The sequence below is a fragment of the Cyprinodon tularosa genome, unplaced genomic scaffold (genome assembly GCF_016077235.1).
Source record: "Cyprinodon tularosa strain WSP-4 unplaced genomic scaffold, ASM1607723v1 ctg874, whole genome shotgun sequence".
NCBI lineage: Eukaryota > Metazoa > Chordata > Actinopteri > Cyprinodontiformes > Cyprinodontidae > Cyprinodon > Cyprinodon tularosa.
In genome coordinates, this window is record NW_024039645.1 from 770,001 (window position 1) to 788,388 (window position 18,388).

Genomic DNA, 18,388 nt, shown 5'->3' on the forward strand with positions numbered 1-18,388 from the left:
GACCAAGTAGCACTAAATTGGTGACTTAGAAACGACGCTGTCAAGGAACGCTATGGACAGCGGAAACATGCAAGAGGAGGAGAGTTTAGTGTCGGAGGTCGTGGATGAGTCTCCTCCGTCATCCATTTTTTATTTAGAGGAGGAAAGCGGGGACGAAGATGTTGTGGAAGAGGACGCCAGGGCGGCAGAAGCTTGGTTTGGTGTAGAAGGCTTCCAGCCGTACATGTTTGAGCCCTTGCCTCGCAACGCTGCCAGTTCTGTTAGCTCTACGCCTGCCGAAGACACAGACGTCCATCCCCGTGAACACTGGGACGCAACTCAATGGGAAAGGAAAGGATTCTGATTTCAACCGTGGCGTATATTAGCTGCAACACATGAATCAAGATGCTATGATCGAAAACATTTGATTGACCGCTGATATATGATTGGCCGAATTTAGGTGTTCAGGCTGACGTAGAACTAACTGGCCTGCAGAAGATAATGAGAAAAAAAACAACAAATTTTTATTTTTTTCTAAATTTTGGGACAATAGTCGTCTGATAAAGAGTACATTTGTATAAATGTTTAAGCCAGAATGATTTGACATTTAAATAGGATTTCCCTACGAGTTTAAGGCCAACTTCACAATAAACATAAGAAAATCTGGATGCCACAAATTTAACCTGATGCTTATTTGAACATAAACCATTACTTTCTAGCCCAGTAGAAATGTTTACAATTTCGAAAAACTTTTCATTTAGGAATAAAGCTAAACAACTAATGAATGGAATTCATAAACTTTGTTTTTATCCCTACTCAAAGTCCATAATAGCTCTGCTTTCATTGTAGGCCAACCACCAAACATTATGGGAGATTGCTGCAGACGCCTTGCAGAGACAAGGGTGGAACAGAAGGGAGAAATCAGTAACTTCATGATTTATTTTTCCACTCTTCACATGTTTGACTCCACAGCTTTGATTCCCATCGCGCCGAGGTTGAATGACTTCTTGCTAAAAATACGCCATTACCCGGTAATGTTTTTAGCCATGCAGAAAACTATTGGCTGGATTGACAATTTAATTGAATTTACACTTCCCCACATTAAAAAACAGTTAATGCCACATCACCCCAAGGTCTGTTTGCAACATCGTTTTTATTGCTTCTGCTGTCAGGATAGAAATAATAATGGTTCCAGTTAAGCTGTTCGGTAAATGTCAAAAAATTATCGTGAATTATTTCATTTTTTTATATAAACTACAAAAATAAAATCCTATTTATGAGTTTTTTATCATTTTAAGACCTATGAAAGACTGATTTTAGACATTTTAATATCAATTAAGGCCTTATTTTCATATTGAATTTAATGTCTTTAAGACTTTTTAAGGATCTGGAGGAACCCTGTGAAAGGAGGGTCGTTAAAGGGGATTGCTGGCCTGTTTCTGTTTGTTGGGCTGCTGGATAAAACCTGGAACTAAACGCTATTTCTGACAGTTTGAATTGAAAAAGCTTCCTGGATGGAAGAGAAACGTCTTCAAACTTGGAAACAAAGTCCAGTGGATTGATTTGAATTTTAATTTATTTTTAATTTAATGAATATTGCAAAAATAGGCACGTTTGTTGAAACCCAATTTTTGTAAAAAGACTTCGAATATCTTCATATAAAGACAGAAAGTCTTTTTCAGTGAATGAAACGCGAGTATTTGTTTTAGAAGGACTCTAGTTTGTTTTTTTTGTTTCTATATGCTCTGATAAAAGAACATCAGCAGCTGAAATAAACTCTTAGCAGTGGAGATGCTCTGATAAAGTTTTTAATCTGTTTTTAAGATACAGCGTCCAGTAATTAACCAGACACCTTTTCTTGTTTTCTCCCATCATATAAAAGGCAGACCGTTCCTATTTAATCTTATTTAATGCAGGCAGGAAGGCAGGAAAAACAGATCGTTTTATTCTCACCGTTTCTTTAAAGCTTTCCCTCTCCTCCAGGGTGAGTGTGTCAGCTTTGGCGATGACAGGGACGATGTTGACCACTTTGCTGAGACGCCTCATGAACTCCACATCCAGAGGTCTGAGACTGCAGGATTAAAGAGACATTTCAGTGGAAATAAACGTCCTGTTTCTCTCTGCTCTGTAGAACACAGTGGCAAAAAAAAACCTCAAAGATTTAAAGAATTAGATGTAATGAAACAAATAACCAATAGTGGGCAGTGATTATCTGTTTAAAAATATTTGATTCTTTTTGATATTGGTGATGGGTTTGCTTTTTTTTTTTTTTTCCTTTTTACTTCTTAATACTACGGAAGAGGATTAGGGCCAGTGGGAAAAAAAAAAAGTTAACTGATTTTTACATTTTATTTCAGTTTAGTATGGGAAAAAAGTCAGAATTCTGAGAAAAAACTTTAATCTCAGAATTCGGACTTTTTACTCAGAATTCTGACTGAATTCTGACAATAAAAAAGTCAGAATTCTGAGAAAAAGGTCAGAATTCTGACTTTTTTCCCATACTAAACTGAAATAAAATGTAAAAATCAGTTAATTTTTTTTTCCACTGGCCCTAACCTTCTTCCGTTTAATACTACAATCTACTACAAATGTTTTCCTCTCTTGAAGACGCTCGTTCATATTATGGAATAAACTATGCAGCTTGTTTCACAGCAGAAGCTTTTAGTTTTAATATAGTTTGAATTTTATCTCACAGTTGTAAAGTGGAAAAGAAATATCACTTTGTAGGGCAAGTTTCTGTTTTTGGTCACTTTATTAAATCAGCGCTAAGATGATATGTTACCTTTGGTAAATAAATTTGAAAAAAGTTAATAAATAAAAAAGCTGGAAATCAATTTCAAAAGTTAAAACGTGAAAAAAATGTATCAGTTTATGTTTTAACAACAAAGAAAAAGTTTTTTTCACTCTGATTATTTTTCAGGAATTTCTCATAAAAGCACTTTTCTTTCTTGCTTTTCTTATATTAAGTCAGACACTTCATTTTAACGTCTAAAAAATACACGTTTAAAATGTTAGGATAGTAATGAGTTCTTGTGCTGTTCTCCACTAACACTCTGAGCTTAGAGGTATTTCACTGAGGGCCCTATGAAGGGTTAAGTGGTTTATAAAATATTTGACAAAAGTCTGAGAGTGTGGCACTCATTTAATTTAGGCTCCCGTGGTCAATGCTTTCTAGATCCACATTTTACCAGCAAATCTCTATTGCTACAGAATCAGACTTTGCTCTGGTCTAAAGTAGGGATGCACGATATAATCGGCCACCTATCGGTATCGGCCTTAAAACTGAATATCGGACATCGGCCACCCCACCGATATTTAACCCGATATTTGATCAGCTTCTGAGTTTCTAAAGTCTCTTCTTCCTCAAAAACTTCTTTTTTACAAACTTAAAAACTTCTAAAGACGAGGGAAAAAATATTGATCCATTAAAATATCCCAATATCTTCATATGCTGATATATTGCCATTTAAAAACACCATATCAATCTCTTTTACTAATGAAATATTGCTATATGTCATCGTTATGCTACGAAATCCCCCGAAAATTCACCAAATGTTGCCATATTTTTATATGTTGATATATTGACGCGGTATCGATCTATTTTACTAACAAAATCTCACAAGAATTTGCAAAATATCACGAGAGTTTGTAACAGAACGATGAAATTTCACGAGATTTTGAAAGTAAAATAGATCGATAACGCGTTTTTAAAAATCTATTTGATATCAGCATATCAAAATATATTTGAGTATTTAATTTTTCAAAGTGTCAGAAATGGATAACAAAACTGCTATTTTCAATGACTACTTATTTTTGTCCAGCTTTAACATCGGTATCGATATCGGTTATCGGCTACATGAGTTTCAAATTATCGGCATATCGGATATCGGCCAAAATCCCAATATCGTGCATCCCTAGTCTAAAGTTAATGCTTGGTTGTTCACCCGGAACCTTTGCCCCATTCTCAGGTTTTCTGGAGCATCTTCCTCTTTGCAAACAACCATGATTCCCTTCTATGCAGATGTTGTATTCATGAGGAGGTGTGTCTTATTCAATGAACTTTGCAGCCCTTCAATGATTGGGCGACTTTGCAGGAGAAGAATGGGAGGAAAATATTTGCACAGCATCCTTTTCAAAAATACAATTATTTCGTGAAAGATTAGCTTTTTTATAACGTCAAAATATCTGCTGCATAAATTCTCATTAAAATCTTTTGAGGATCGGCCTGTTTTCCAGTGTAGTCCTGTTTCTCTGACTGTGACTAACTGGATGTGCTCTCTTCATCCTCTGACATGGGAGCTGGCTCGGAGCTCGTCTGCCTGGCTGTGTGTTTCCTGGACGGGGCCGCCTGTGGAGCTGGTTGACAGTTGCCTTTTGTATCTATGCTTCTTTTTCTATGTCTGCTTCTGTCTCCTTGAACCCCAGTGGGCCTCAGCAGATGGCCGCTGACACTGAGCCTGGTTCTGCTGGAGGTTTCTTCCTGGTCAAAGGGAGTTTTTCCTCTCCACTGTCGCTACGAGCATGCTTAGTGTGAGGGATTGCTGAAGAGACAATGAGTCGATGCAATCAGCTGGTTTTCCTTAGATAGAAAACTTTCAGTCAGTCTGACTGGATGATCTAGTGAACAATTAATTGGATAAATTAATCATTGAAATGATCGTCAACTGATTTAGTAACCAATTAATCGCTAACTGGAGACTAAAACATGCCTTTAGCTGACAGAATGACCCACTTAGAGCAGGGATTATTAAAAAAAAATGTATAAAAAATTAGCTAAATATTGCATTTGAGGTAATTCAGAATTCAGAACTCTTCAAGTAGAAACATTTTAGTTTCACCTGGTTTAACTTCATAAAAAAATCTTCTTTAAGGATCATTTGGCCATCTGATTATTAATCAATTAATCAAAAAAATAATCGACAGATTAACTGATTTGCAAAATAATCATTAGCGGCAGCCCTTTGTTACAGTACAGTTACTCAGAAAAAGGACAACAGCAAACTACCAGGACATGATTAATCACCTATACTGACAGGATTAGCAGGAAGAACATCTATTTCATTTCATTTATTTCATTTATTGTTTATTTGAAAGGGGACAGTGTACATTAATAAACATTAAAACAATGTAAATATACCCGAGTTAGCTAAGGAGTGCTAATTTTCATCGGTAGTCCCCCAGCCAGATATTAAAAAGGCAACCTTAAAAATAAACACAAGTATAAAATCACAAGATTAAATTACAATACCAATTACATAAAAACATTATGGTCAAGAAGTAAAATGTATGTAAAATTATTAAAAATATATTGTAAAATTATTTAAATACACACTAAAAACCTTAGTGTCCACAAATTTGGCTCTCTACAAGCCATTTTTTTGCATTCTTTTTGAATGAAGAGAATGACAAAGAGTCTCTGATAGTTTCTGGCACTGTGTTCCATTGTTGAGATGCTCTTACGGAGAAAACAGCCTGACCAAAGGCTGTTTTTCTCTGGGGGAGGATGCAGTCTTCCCTCACTGCCCCTCTGGTTACCCTGACCTCACTGGATCTGAACTGTACAAAGTCACATAGTGGAGGTGGTGCTAAACCATGTCTGATTTTATAAATTAAACAGATGTTTTTGAATTTGATAAGATTGTTCCAGGTAAGTAACTGATATTTCCTCAGAATACTACAATGGTGGTAGTGGTAAGGTTTTTTATCCAGTATTTTTAATGCTTGTTTATATAATGTTTCTAATGGTTTTATTGTAGTAGAGTGAGTATTGGACCAACTTATTATACAATATGTTATATGGGATAAAATCATGGAGAAAAAATATGATTTAGCAGCTTCAGTTGAAAGAAAATCCCTAATGAATCTGAAGTTTGCTAAACTAAACTTAATCCTATTACGAACCTTTTGGATATGAGTTTTGAAATTGAGATGCGAATCTATATGTAAACCTAAATATTTATATTCAGTGACGACCTGTAATCTTTCTCCAGATATTAAAATTTCAGGTTCTATATTTATGAGGTTGTTTTTTGAAAAAAACATGGTAACTGTTTTAGATATGTTCAGTTGCAGACAGGATTGCTCAAGCCAGGTTGACATCAGTGACATGGCCTCAGTTAGTTTTGCGGCAACTTCCTCTGTGGATTTTCCATAAGCCAAGATAGCTGTGTCGTCTGCATACATCAAAGTGTCACAGTTCTTGCACACAGATGGTAAATCATTAATATATAGACTGAAAAGAATTGGTCCTACAATTGATCCCTGTGGAACACCAGTTGATAATAGTAAGGGGGTGGAATTGTATTGGTCAATTCTTACACTTTGAGAACGAGATGAAAGGTATGAACTAATGAGGCTAATGAATTTGGGGGAAAAATTAAATGTACTGAGTTTGTACAGTAAAATGGAATGATTAACTGTATCAAAAGCTTTACGAAGGTCTAAAAAAATTGCTCCCACTATCCTTCCTTTGTCCATATTGGATTTAACCTTTTCCAGAAAATAACTTGTTGCCGTCTCTGTAGAATGATTAACCCTAAATCCAAACTGCATTGAGTGTAAAGGAAAGGAACTGCAATTAAGATGATTAATGATTTGTTTAGCAACCAGTTTTTCAAAAACTTTAGATACTGTTGGCAAAATGCTAATAGGTCGATAATTAGATGTCAGAAGAGAGTTGCCACCTTTAAATATGGGAATGACGCTAGCAAATTTCCATGGCTCAGGAAATTTCCCTTGGTCTAGTGACATATTAATGATATGTGTTAGTGGACCAATAATTGACTGACCTATTCGTTTTAACATGTGTGTGTCCATCCCATACACGTCTTTTGCTCTTGAATACTTAAGCTGTTTAATTGCCTTTTCCACATCGGATATGGATACAGATGTTGGATTTAGTGGGGGCTCAATTAACAATTCTGAACTAATGGCAGGTATGTTGTTATATTTCACAGGAAAACTTTTGACTATGGTCTCAACAGAATCAACAAAATATTCATTTAGTGTCTGTGCCACATCAGACTGATCCTGCAAAAGCATGCCATTGTTCATCAACTGTATTAAATTGTTACTGGGAACAGTTTTACCTGTTAATTTATCAATCTGTTCCCAAATAGCTTTTGGGTTTCCATGACAGTTTTTAAAAATTGTGATAAAAAAGTCTGCCTTTGCTTTTCGTAGTTGTCTTGTCACTTTATTCCGTAATGAAACAAATTTTTGTCTCTCACAAGATAGTTTGGACTTATTGGCTTTTTTAAGGGCATTATCTCTGTCTTTCATTAATTGTTTGATGTCGTCACTGAGCCAGGGAAGAGAACACTTTCTGCTTTTGTGTTTAATTGTCACTGCAAATTCATTAATTTTTGTCTGTAAGCATTCAGTGAATTTCTGACTAATTATTTCTAGTTTATTATCCAATAGTAAAATGTCCCAGTTCATATTTCTTATTGCAGTGTGAAATTGTTCCTGTTTATTCCTTGGAATGCCAATGAACTCCTTCTTTCCGGAATAGGCTGAGAATCGCTGTCTGGTTAACTTTCTTGTTATCAGCACCATGTTATGATCTGAGAGACCAGTCAACATATTGTATGATTTTGTGATCCGTTCAGGATGATTGGTAAAGATTAAGTCAATTTTAGTGCTACAAGTGTTTGTAATCCGTGTCGGTCCATTAACCATCTGGACAAAATTAAATCCATCCATAATTTGCTGAAGTTTTTTCCTTGTACTGTAACTGTCCCAATGTAGATTGAAATCACCCATCACTATAACCTCCTTTTTGAAATCACACTGCTTTAAAATTTCTTTGAATTTATCATAAAAGTCTATCTTTGCAGATGGTGGTCGATATAGGACTATTAATGTGAGAGACATCTGAGGTGCAAGAGATAAATTTACTCCAACACATTCTAAATCAGTTGGAGTTTTCCACTGGATTTCACTGCACTGTATGTTATCTCTCACATAAATCATTACCCCTCCCCCTTTGCCGTCAGCTCTATCTCTCCTGTATGAGACATACCCCGGAACTAAATGCGCAGCAGTAGGGGAATTATTATGCAGCCAAGTTTCAGATAGGCAGAAATAATCCAGATTTGATTCCGTCATCATGTGGATAATTTGTTCGCTTTTTGATTTTAAGCTTCGGATATTTAAATGCCCGCCAAAGAGACCTTTTGGTTTGACTTTATGATCCCAGATTATGCGTGCATTATTTACAGTGTGAACGACCTTCCACTTCCGGTTCATGCGTATCGCTTTATTTACTGTGTAGCGTTTATGGATGTTGGCGGTGCTCACTGCGCCGGTTCCACAAGGATTCTCTCCGTTGGGTCCCTCCGCCATGCCGTTCACATCCGCGGGAGACGCACCCGTCGCTGCAGGACGTCCACCCAGCGAACCACGGCGAAATCCCGGACCGTCTGGACTCGAGCGCCGCACAGAAGCACCACCAAGCTCAGGGTTGACAACGGCAGCGGCTGATGCACTCTCCACGTACGTGAACCGCTGCCTCCCCGGGGAATCACGCCGCAGATCCAAACAACCATCCGAACAGGAACCAATCCTATCGGTCCATCTCAGGTCGATGCAGGGGTTCACCTGAGCCATCGCCGGGTCCCTGCAGACACCACCTGGGAGCACCGCCGCTGGGGATGCACTGGAGCCACAGGTAGCGTTAGTCGCATCAGGAAGGTTTGCTCTGTCTGTTGTTTGACCAGTTGGACCTGGACACTGGTGGATGTCACCCGACAAAAGTAGGCAAAGGCATATTATCATCGCATTGTTTGTTGATTTCTTACAAGGCGTTTCTTTGCGTTTTTTCCTTTGGTGGTAGCGATTTGAAACGGCAAGTGTAACAGCCAAGGTGTACTCTCCATACCCAAAAACGCCATTGATCTTGCTTGTTTGCTTGCGCCAATGCGCCTCTTTGTCAACCCAGTTGTTTAAAATGTTATTAAAAATTGTGTCCTTAGTATAGCAGTTTTTTATCGGCAGTGTGGACTTTACAAAAAATGTGTAAAGTAGCAGAGCGACCAGCACACCTGTACTTCCTACCGCCATCTTCCTGTCGCTACATGCCATCTATCAACTAGGAAATGGAGGAAAATTAGACATAGTTTACAGAAAGTTATACGAATTCCCAAATCCAGTTTGACATGATTCCTATACTGGAATTTTCAAAACGTTAGACTGAAAAGGGAGTTTTTCCTCTCCACTGTCGCCACAAGCATGCTTAGTGTGAGGGATTGCTGAAGAGTCAATGAGTCGATGCAATCAGCTGGTTTTCCTTAGATAGAAAACTTTGAATCAATCTGACTGGATGATCTGGTGAACTGGAAAGTGACCTGAGATGAAATATTTTGTGAATTTGTGCTATAGAAGTAAACTGAAATTATTAGATTTAAAATACATAAAAATGTGTAAATATTAAAATCTAAAAAGCTTTAAGAGTTGTGCTGTGCTGTGCTCTTAGGACTGAGTGATTCTCTATGGTTTATTTTTTAAACTTGGTCTCAGTTTAGCCTTCGGCTAATTCCTTCACACAGACTCCCTTCATGCAGTCTGCTCTGCCCTTCAATTAGCCTCGGCCGAGGCGAGGCAGCCTGGCTCAGACTCCCAGGGGCGTATTGCAGGGCAGGCGTGCCTCATGCTGCAGAGCTACGGGCGCATCGGCCTTAAAACAGGAGGAAACACTGGTGAGCATGTGTTCCACAAAGCATGGAACGAAGAGGAGAAACAGAGCAGCACAAAGTTAAATCGAGATGAGTGATGCTGAGCATTAAAAGCCCCAGGGACCAAGATACAAACCATGGAACATCTAAAAAAATATAAGCATCATATAGGAAATGATGCGTTCTATTAATTCTAACTATTGTTTAAAAAGAGCTGAAAGTGTTTAGGAATAAAAATGTACAAGAACATGTGTGCAGGATGATCAGCCTGACTGAGAATTGTGATATCCTTTAAAGAACACATGCACTTTTCTGTAAACATGTGTAATTAATGTAAAAAAAAAAAACAATGTGCATGCAGCAACCCATCGATATGATTCACTATGAATGGAATAGATCTATGGCTACAGTGAGAAAATGCAGGAATAATAAATAACTTGTGTCCTCGCCTCCTTTATGGCCCCCGATCAGAAAGCAGTTGGCAGATGACAGCAATCAGGGAACAAACCATGAAGCTGAGCTAGAAGCTGCAGCTCCTGCAGGGGGATGCTGTGATGCTTTATTAGAGCTGATGTCAAACTGCAGTATTTCTGCTTCAGTGATCAACTTTGCAGCCAGTTCTTTTTGATTAATGCCATAATAAATTGGAAAGCAATCCAGACAAACAATGGCGCATTAATAGGAATGCTCAGGACTCCCACAGTGTCAATGTGCCCCCCCCCCCCTCCTTACCAAACACATGCGGCCTCTAAAGCAGCAGCTGTGGCATCAGGACTTACCGTACTGTTGAGGGTTTCTGTCAACCGTACATGCATGCCTTCTCCACAGCTGCTTTCTAAGAGGACAACTGTGGAGCTCTTAGTGCACAAAGGGGGGAATTATTGGATGGTTCTGTCATAGAGTTACAGACAGAAGAGGTTAGAGCAAAACTATACTGGGAGAATTTTATTTTTTACAGTGCAAAAAATCTAAATCTAGATAAGTAATTTTTTCTTAAAATAAGTTGATTTCTTCTTGGATTGAGGAGGTAAAAGAGACATTCTGCCAATGGAACAAGACAATTTACACTTAAAATAAGAAAACACAATTGCATTGTCTTATTTCAAGTGCATTTTATCTAATTATCTTATTTTAAGAGTAAAAATACTCATTCCATTGGTAAACTATCTCATTTACCTACTCAAATTAAGGGTGAATACACTTAATTTAAGAAATTTGTACTTATTTCTGGATCGCTTTTGCAGTGTAGATGCGCTGCCACCATCGATGGACGGAGCTTTTCTCTGACTGTAGTCTGCTTAGAAAGCTACGAGTATCAGGGCCACGATAGAGATTCTTTTAATTTTTAATAAAGTTGTAATATTACGACAAAAAAAGTCGTTATATTACGAGAATAAAGTCCTCATACAACAACCCTATGTTTGAGAAAGAAAGCTTGGAGCTCCGCCCAGCAGATGACAGCCGACCAGCTCCACCAATCAGCAACCAGAGTCCACTTTGACCTCCTGCCCAGTTTGATGCTGCTGCTAAAAGATTCCCTGATTTGTCAAACCGATGCTAAAGTAGAACTTCACATGATGCTCCACATTCCTCATTTTAGGGAAGAAAGGGCTTCTGGGAAGAGTTGACATAAAATATTACTTTATTCTCAATGCTCTATTTGCACTCCTTGTAAGATGCTATTTTACTTTTTATATTTTATATACATATTTTCATCTTAAGTGTATATATTAGTCTATTTTATTGCATGCCTTATACCCACAGTGTTTTAGATATTTTTATTATTTTATTTACCTATTCCATATTATATGTTTCATGTTGCAAGATTGTACCATAAAAAATTCCTAGTTTGTGAACTCCTTCACTAACGATGGCAATAAACCTGATTCTGATTCTAATTATAGGACTTTATTCTCGTAATGTTGCAAAGTTATTTTTGCAATTTTATTACTTTGTTCTCATAATTTTGAGAATCTCATAATTTTATGACTTTCTTTCTTGCAACTTTATCTCGTATTTTTTATGTTTGGCAGCTTTCCTTTAAATCAGAAACTTTGAAACTGAGAAAAGGTCAAAAGGAGCCTATTATATATAAAAAAAAGAAAACTAATTTCCAGGAAATCATTGAATGAATCTTAAAAACCGACGGGGCTGTGGACACACAGGAGGTCCGCAGGGCTGGGGATTCCAGGGAGGCCAAAATCCAATCATCTCAGGGGTCATTTAAGGAAATGTGGACCACCTGGTGGGTGTGGGTGGGGGAGGGGAGGAAGGAGTCTTACCAATGGCCAGTAGGAGGTATGAAGTATATGCAGCAGTGCACCCTGGAGTCTGGGATCCTTTTCTTCCTGTCGATGTTGATTTCCTCCTGCAGGTAGGCTTCATACTGGTCATTGATGAACTTCATAATGGGTTGCCAGCTGAAATACAAGTTTCAAACAAACTGTTTAGCCTTAAAAAAATATAGTTTATATTAGGGCTCAAACAATTAATCATTGAAATGATCGTCAACTGATTTAGTAACCAATTAATCGCTAACTGGAGACTAAAACATGCCTTTAGCTGACAGAGCGACCCACTTAGAGCAGGGATTATAAAAAAAAATTATAAATAATTAGCAAAATTTTGCATTCGATGTAAGAAAACTTTTTTGTCCGTCAATTTGCTCCATTCAGAACTCTTCAAGTAGAAACATTTTAGTTTCACCTGGTTGAACTTCGTAAAAAAAAAAGAATCTTCTTTAAGGTTCCTTTGGCTATCTGATTATTAATGGAGCAATCAAAAAAAAAAAAATCGACAGATTAACTGATTTGCAAAATAATCATTAGCGGCAGCCCTTTGTTTTCTTTAAGTACAGTTACTCAGAGAAAGGACAACAGCAAACTACCAAGACATGAGTAATCACCTATACTGACAGGATTAGCAGGAAGAACGTCTATAAACTAGGAAATGGAGGAAAGATAAACATAGTTTACAGAAAGTTATACGAATTCCCAAATCCAGTTTGACATGATTCCTATACTGGAATTTTCAAAACTGAAAAGGGAGTTTTTCCTCTCCACTGTCGCTACAAGCATGCTTAGTGTGAGGGATTGCTGAAGAGTCAATGAATCGATGCAATCAGCTGGTTTTCCTTAGAGAGAAAACTTTGACTCAATCTGACTGGATGATCTGGTTGAACTGGAAAGTGACCTGAGATGACATGATGTGAATTGGAGCTATAGAAATAAACTAAATAGAATTGATAGAAACATTTTATTTCCATTTCACTCAGATCTGATTAGACGGCTTTGATCCAACATCCTACAGTAAATTGGGGAAATGACTTCACTCACCAGTTTTCATTGTTGATTTGATCCCCAAAGCCAGGAGTGTCAATGACCGTCAGCTTCATCCTCACTCCTTTCTCCTCAATATCTAAAAAAAAGAGGTTTTCTTTGTTAAGGAATAAGTATTTTGGTTAAAAGAGAACAAAACAAAACATATAACATGCTGGTGAAGGTTCTCAGTCATCCAGGTCCTAGTCATTCCAGAAAAGTGAAAAAAAAAAACAATCCCCTGGACTTTGTTTCAAAGTTTGAAGACGTTTCTCAACTCAACTCAACCTTTATTTATAAAACACATTTAAAACAACCGGGGTTGACCAAAGTGCTGTACAGGAATCACAGTTAAGGAACATAAGATAAAAGCTGAAGGCTAAAATACATAAACACAAAAATAGAATTAGATAAATGTTTCAATCAAAATACATTTTATAATAAAATAAAATTTAAAATAAATATTTGCCAAATGTCCACTTAGACATGATTAAAAGCCAGGGAGAAGAAATGTGATTTAAAGAGGATTTAAAAACCTCAACGCCGCCTGCTGATCTAACATGCCAAGGCAAGTTATTCCAGAGTCTTGGTGCCATGAAGGCACGATCATCTTTGGTTTTAAGTCTGGTTTTAGGCTTCGCCAGTAGCAGCTGATTAGAGGAGCTCAGTGTTTCTCTTCTATCCAGGAAGTTTTTCAATTCCAAATGTCAGAAATAGCGTTTAGTTCCAGGTTTTATCCAGCAGCCCAACAAAGCCTGGTTTTAGTTTAGAAAACATGCAAATAGAAACGGATGGACGGGTCCCCCCCTTTGGAATGGGGGTCGTTTGGCTTCTTTTGAGGACCAAAATCTTCAATATTTTGGACAAAGAAGAAAGGTGGTTTGAGAGGGGCGTGAAGGAAGCCATCTATGTTAAGAAAGAAAACCAAACCTTAAATAGAAAGGCGCTGCTAAATAAAATGTATTATTATTATTGGCAAAGAAGTCATTAATCGATTCGAATCACGATTCACAGGCCACGATGCGATTCTATCACGATTCGTCCCGATACTTGAAATATTGCGATGCATCGCAATATTTTTACTGAACACTGTAAGAAAAAGATCCAGCCTTTACCAGTGGCTGACTGCCTGGGTGTGATCTGGATCGTGTCTTCAATTGATACAGAACTGAAAGCAACTGAATTCATACATAGCTGTATTTATTGAAACCACTTTTGGAGGTGTTGCCATGGAAACAAATACTGGACACAAATGTTACTATTACTGGCGTGGACACACTGACAAAAAGATCTTAGGATTCATCAAACTGAAAATAACAAAATAAGGATAATCAGTACGTTTACATGGCCTCAGTGATCCTTTTGCAAATGACGTGCGTCATATCAATTTCATTTTTACCTTCTTTGTTTTTAAAGCCAGAATACATCCAAGCATCTGACTTGAAATGTGATGGAGCCGCGGGGCGAATTTTCATAGTGTCCTCCATGTTTTATTTCTTATGACTCGTCTCAGTTTCCCGCGGCCGGACATGCTTGTGACACAAAGCAGCGGGCGTCAACACATCCGCAGCGACATCTGCTGGACTGGAAGTGGTATTCCACTTGGTTTGGCTGATGTGCGTCAACCAATCATGTATTTTATTTGTTCATTTTTTTTTTTTATAATCGATTCTTGCCTTCAAGAATTGATGCAGCAGATCACAAAAATTAGAATCGCGATGCATCGTCATGACGATTATTTTGCACACCCTTAAGGTGGACCCGTTCTTCTGGTTCAATTTGCATGTTTTCTAAACTAAATCAAGGCTTTGTTGGGCTGCTGGATAAAACCTGGAACTCAACGCTATTCCTGACATTTTGAATTGAAAAAAACTTCCTGGATGGAAGAGAAACGTCTTCACTGCAAAAAAATGCAAATCTAAATGAGTCATTTTTTCTTGATTTTTTTGAGAGCATTTGTTCTTGAATTCAGGAGGTAAGTGAGACACGTTATCAATGGAACAAGACAATTTACATTTAAACTAAGAAAAAGCAACTGCATTGTCTTACCACAAGTGCAAACATATCTAAATATTTTATTTGAAGGGTAAAAATACTCATTCCATTGGAAAATCATCCCATTTACCTACTAAAATTAAGGGGTACATTTTCTCTGAAATTTGTACTTATTTCTAGATAATTTTTAGAATGTTCAAACTTGGAAACGAAGTCCAGTGCATTGTTTTTTTTTTTTTTTTACTTTTTTGGAAAAGCAAAGCACAGTTCAGATGGAAAACGCCTCATTATTAGCACCATATGTGCGGTGGGAATTGCTTGAGCTGTTAAAGTTGAGTATAGACCAACCGTGACTGATGGATTTAATCTCGACCGTCTTGGGGATCCTCTCCTCTGGGCCGGACTGCACCGATTTATTACGGCTCACCTTGGATTTGAACAGAGTGTTCATCAGGGTGGACTTTCCCAGGCCGCTCTGCCCTGAAACACAAAAATAACAAAGTTAAATCCAGTCTGGATTTTACTCCTTCACAAAGATTCAGGTAGGGCTGCAACAAATGATTATTTAGCAAATCGATTAATCAGTTGATCATTTTTTCAATTAATAATAAGACAGCAAAAGATTCATTAAAGAGGACATTTCGTGAAATGAAACCAGCTGACACTAAAATGTTTACACTGAGTAGCAAATTAACAGAGGAAAATATGCTAAATGCTTCTATATTCTTTTACAATTTTGCTGCTCTAAGTGGGTCTCTCTGTCAGCTAAAGGTGTGTTTTACAGTCTCTTTTCTCCAGTTAACAATTAATAAATTAATAAATTAGTTGACGATTCTTTCAATAGCCAATTAATCACGATTAATCTGAATTATTCGTTTCAGCCCTAGATTCAGGAGAGTTACGTTAATATGGGAGAATTATCCTGCATCAATGCAAGAGCACATAATTTCAATTTGAGAAAAGAATTTCATCTTCTTGCACTCAAAACTTATAATGCTCACACTCAAAACATGCGCTCTCTCTAAAATCTTTTCTCTTCTCTCTCAAATCTTTGTTTCTTCTCTCAGATTTAATGCTTCTTGCACAGATATTTTCTCCTCTCGCTTGCCTCCTTCTCTTCGCGCACAAACCGCGCTCTGCTCGAGTCTCAGATACGCTTGCAAACCCGTAGGCTCTGCTTGAGGATTGTTTTTTTGCTCTCTCTCGGATTGCAGTTGGATCGTCGCCTAGCAACCTTTCCAGCCAATAGAACGACAGCCTCGGAAAGGGTGCGCTTGTTTAACCCTACTGAGTGTGCCTGTGCTACTACGCCACTTATAAGAGCGTCAGCTGAAACTTATTTACAGTAGTTTTGTGGCTCGATTCAGCAAAGTTCAGGACTTATAGATAACCCAAACAATTCTGAATTAAGTAATTTTAAACAATTAGTGGTTTGTTATGTACAAAAGCAAAGAACCGACATATAAAATGATTATCTTGAAATAATTTGTTAGTATAATGAAGTATAATTTTGGAGAAGTAGAGTAGGGTTAAACAAGCGCACCCGATCCAATCTAAGAGAGCAAAAAAAATACGCAAGCAGAGCCTACGGGTTTGCGAGCGTATCTGAGACTCGAGCAGAGCGCGGTTTGTGCGCGAAGAGAAGGAGGCAAGCAAGAGGAGAAAATATCTGTGCAAGAAGCATTAAATCTGAGAGAAGAAACAAAGATTTGAGAGAGAAGAGAAAATATTTGAGAGCGCATGTTTTGATTGTGAGCATTATAAGTTTTGAGTGCAAGAAGATGAAATTCTTTTCTCAAATTGAAATTATGTGCTCCTGCACATAAGTTCAACTTCTTTTTTATTCTAATTTTTTAGCTTAACCCATAGAAAGCATCACCATATGGACATGACATCAGGTGTGACTCTCTGTGCGAGTGTAGTTGGAAGGTGGAGGAAAGCAGGAAACTGCAGGGTGAAATGAGCGACCTGCAGGGGCTTTGAAGACAGATGGATCTGGCAGACCACACAGAGAAGAAGTATTCAGTAGCAAGGGATGAATCCCCTGGAGAAGCGTCGGCAGTGATGTATGTGTCTGCTGAACATGGCTGCCTGCGTGATACATTGCAAACTCAACAGATTTTCCATATGTTGAAGGGGAGAAGTGAGGCACTCCAACATGCTTCAGATTGTCTTATGCATTAAATTATTGCTTTTATTATATCATTATATTAATATCGTGTCATCATTCTTTTTAGGGATGCACGATATAATCTGCCCCTATCGGTATCGGCCTTAAAAGTGAATATCGGACATCGGCCACCCCACCGATATTTAACCCGATATTTGATCAGCTTCTGAGTTTCTAAAGTCTAAAAAAAAAAAAAATACTACTTCTTCTTCTTCCTCAAAAACTTCTTTTTTTACAGACTTAAAAACTTCTAAAGACGAGGGAAAAAATATTGATCCATTAAAATATCCCAATATCTTCATATGCTGATATATTGCCATTTAAAAACACCATATCAATCTCTTTTACTAATGAAATATTGCTATATGTCATCGTTATGCTACGAAATCCCCTGAAAATTCACAAAATGTTGCCATATTTTTATATGTTGATATATTGACGCGGTATCGATCTATTTTACTAACAAAATCTCACAAGAATTTGCAAAATATCACGAGAGTTTGTAACAGAACGATGAAATTTCACCAGATTTTGAAAGTAAAATAGATCGATACCGCGTTTTTAAAAATCAATTTGATATCAGCATATGAAAATATATTTGAGTATATTGTTTTTCAAAGTATCAGAAATGGATAACAAAACTGCTATTTTCAATGACTACTTATTTTTGTCCAGCTTTAACATCGGTATCGATATCGGTTATCGGCTACATGAGTTTTAAAATATCGGCATATCGGATATCGGCCAAAATCCCAATATCGTGCATCCCTAATTCTTTTAGACTTCAATGACTTCCATCCATTTTCCGTCACGCTTACGAGGGCTGCTGGTGCCTTTCTCCAGCAGTCTATGGTTGACATGACACACAACCATTCACACTGGTTGGGGGGGGATGCTACCATTAGGCAATGCTAGGACGTTGCCTAGGGCCCCAAGTTCACATTTTACATGTGTTTTTGATAAAAATCCTTTGGCTAAAATGCCATCAGAACGCTGATAATATTAAGTGTGTCTCAGCCCCCCCCCCCCTTCAGTGTCCACCATATTGGATCAGTCCATTTGCTGCACATGTTCAGAAAGGTCCAAACAGACAGCAGCAAACCATTTGAAAACAAACCATGCAAAGAGCAGTGTTGCCAACTTAGCGCTTTAGTCGCTATATTTAGCCACTTTTCAGACCCCTCTAGCACTTTGATTTCTAAAAAGCTCCTAGCGCCAAATCTAGAGACTTTTTCCTGCTACTGGAGACTTTG

At 37.7% G+C, this 18,388-nt stretch overlaps 1 protein-coding gene across 5 annotated transcripts in view; it reads right to left on the minus strand.

Moving 5' to 3' along the window:
* LOC119775515 (septin-9-like) overlaps nt 1–18,388 on the minus strand; it is a 114,273-nt gene that overhangs the window by 14,210 nt on the left and 81,675 nt on the right. For all 5 annotated transcript variants that reach the window (XM_038273504.1, XM_038273505.1, XM_038273506.1 and 2 more), the window contains 4 exons: nt 15,314–15,445; nt 12,989–13,070; nt 11,936–12,073; nt 1,933–2,050 (listed from right to left, as the gene is read on the minus strand). In XM_038273504.1, the coding sequence (XP_038129432.1) occupies nt 1,933–2,050; nt 11,936–12,073; nt 12,989–13,070; nt 15,314–15,445 (470 nt within the window). The remainder of the gene's footprint in view (nt 1–1,932; nt 2,051–11,935; nt 12,074–12,988; nt 13,071–15,313; nt 15,446–18,388) is intronic.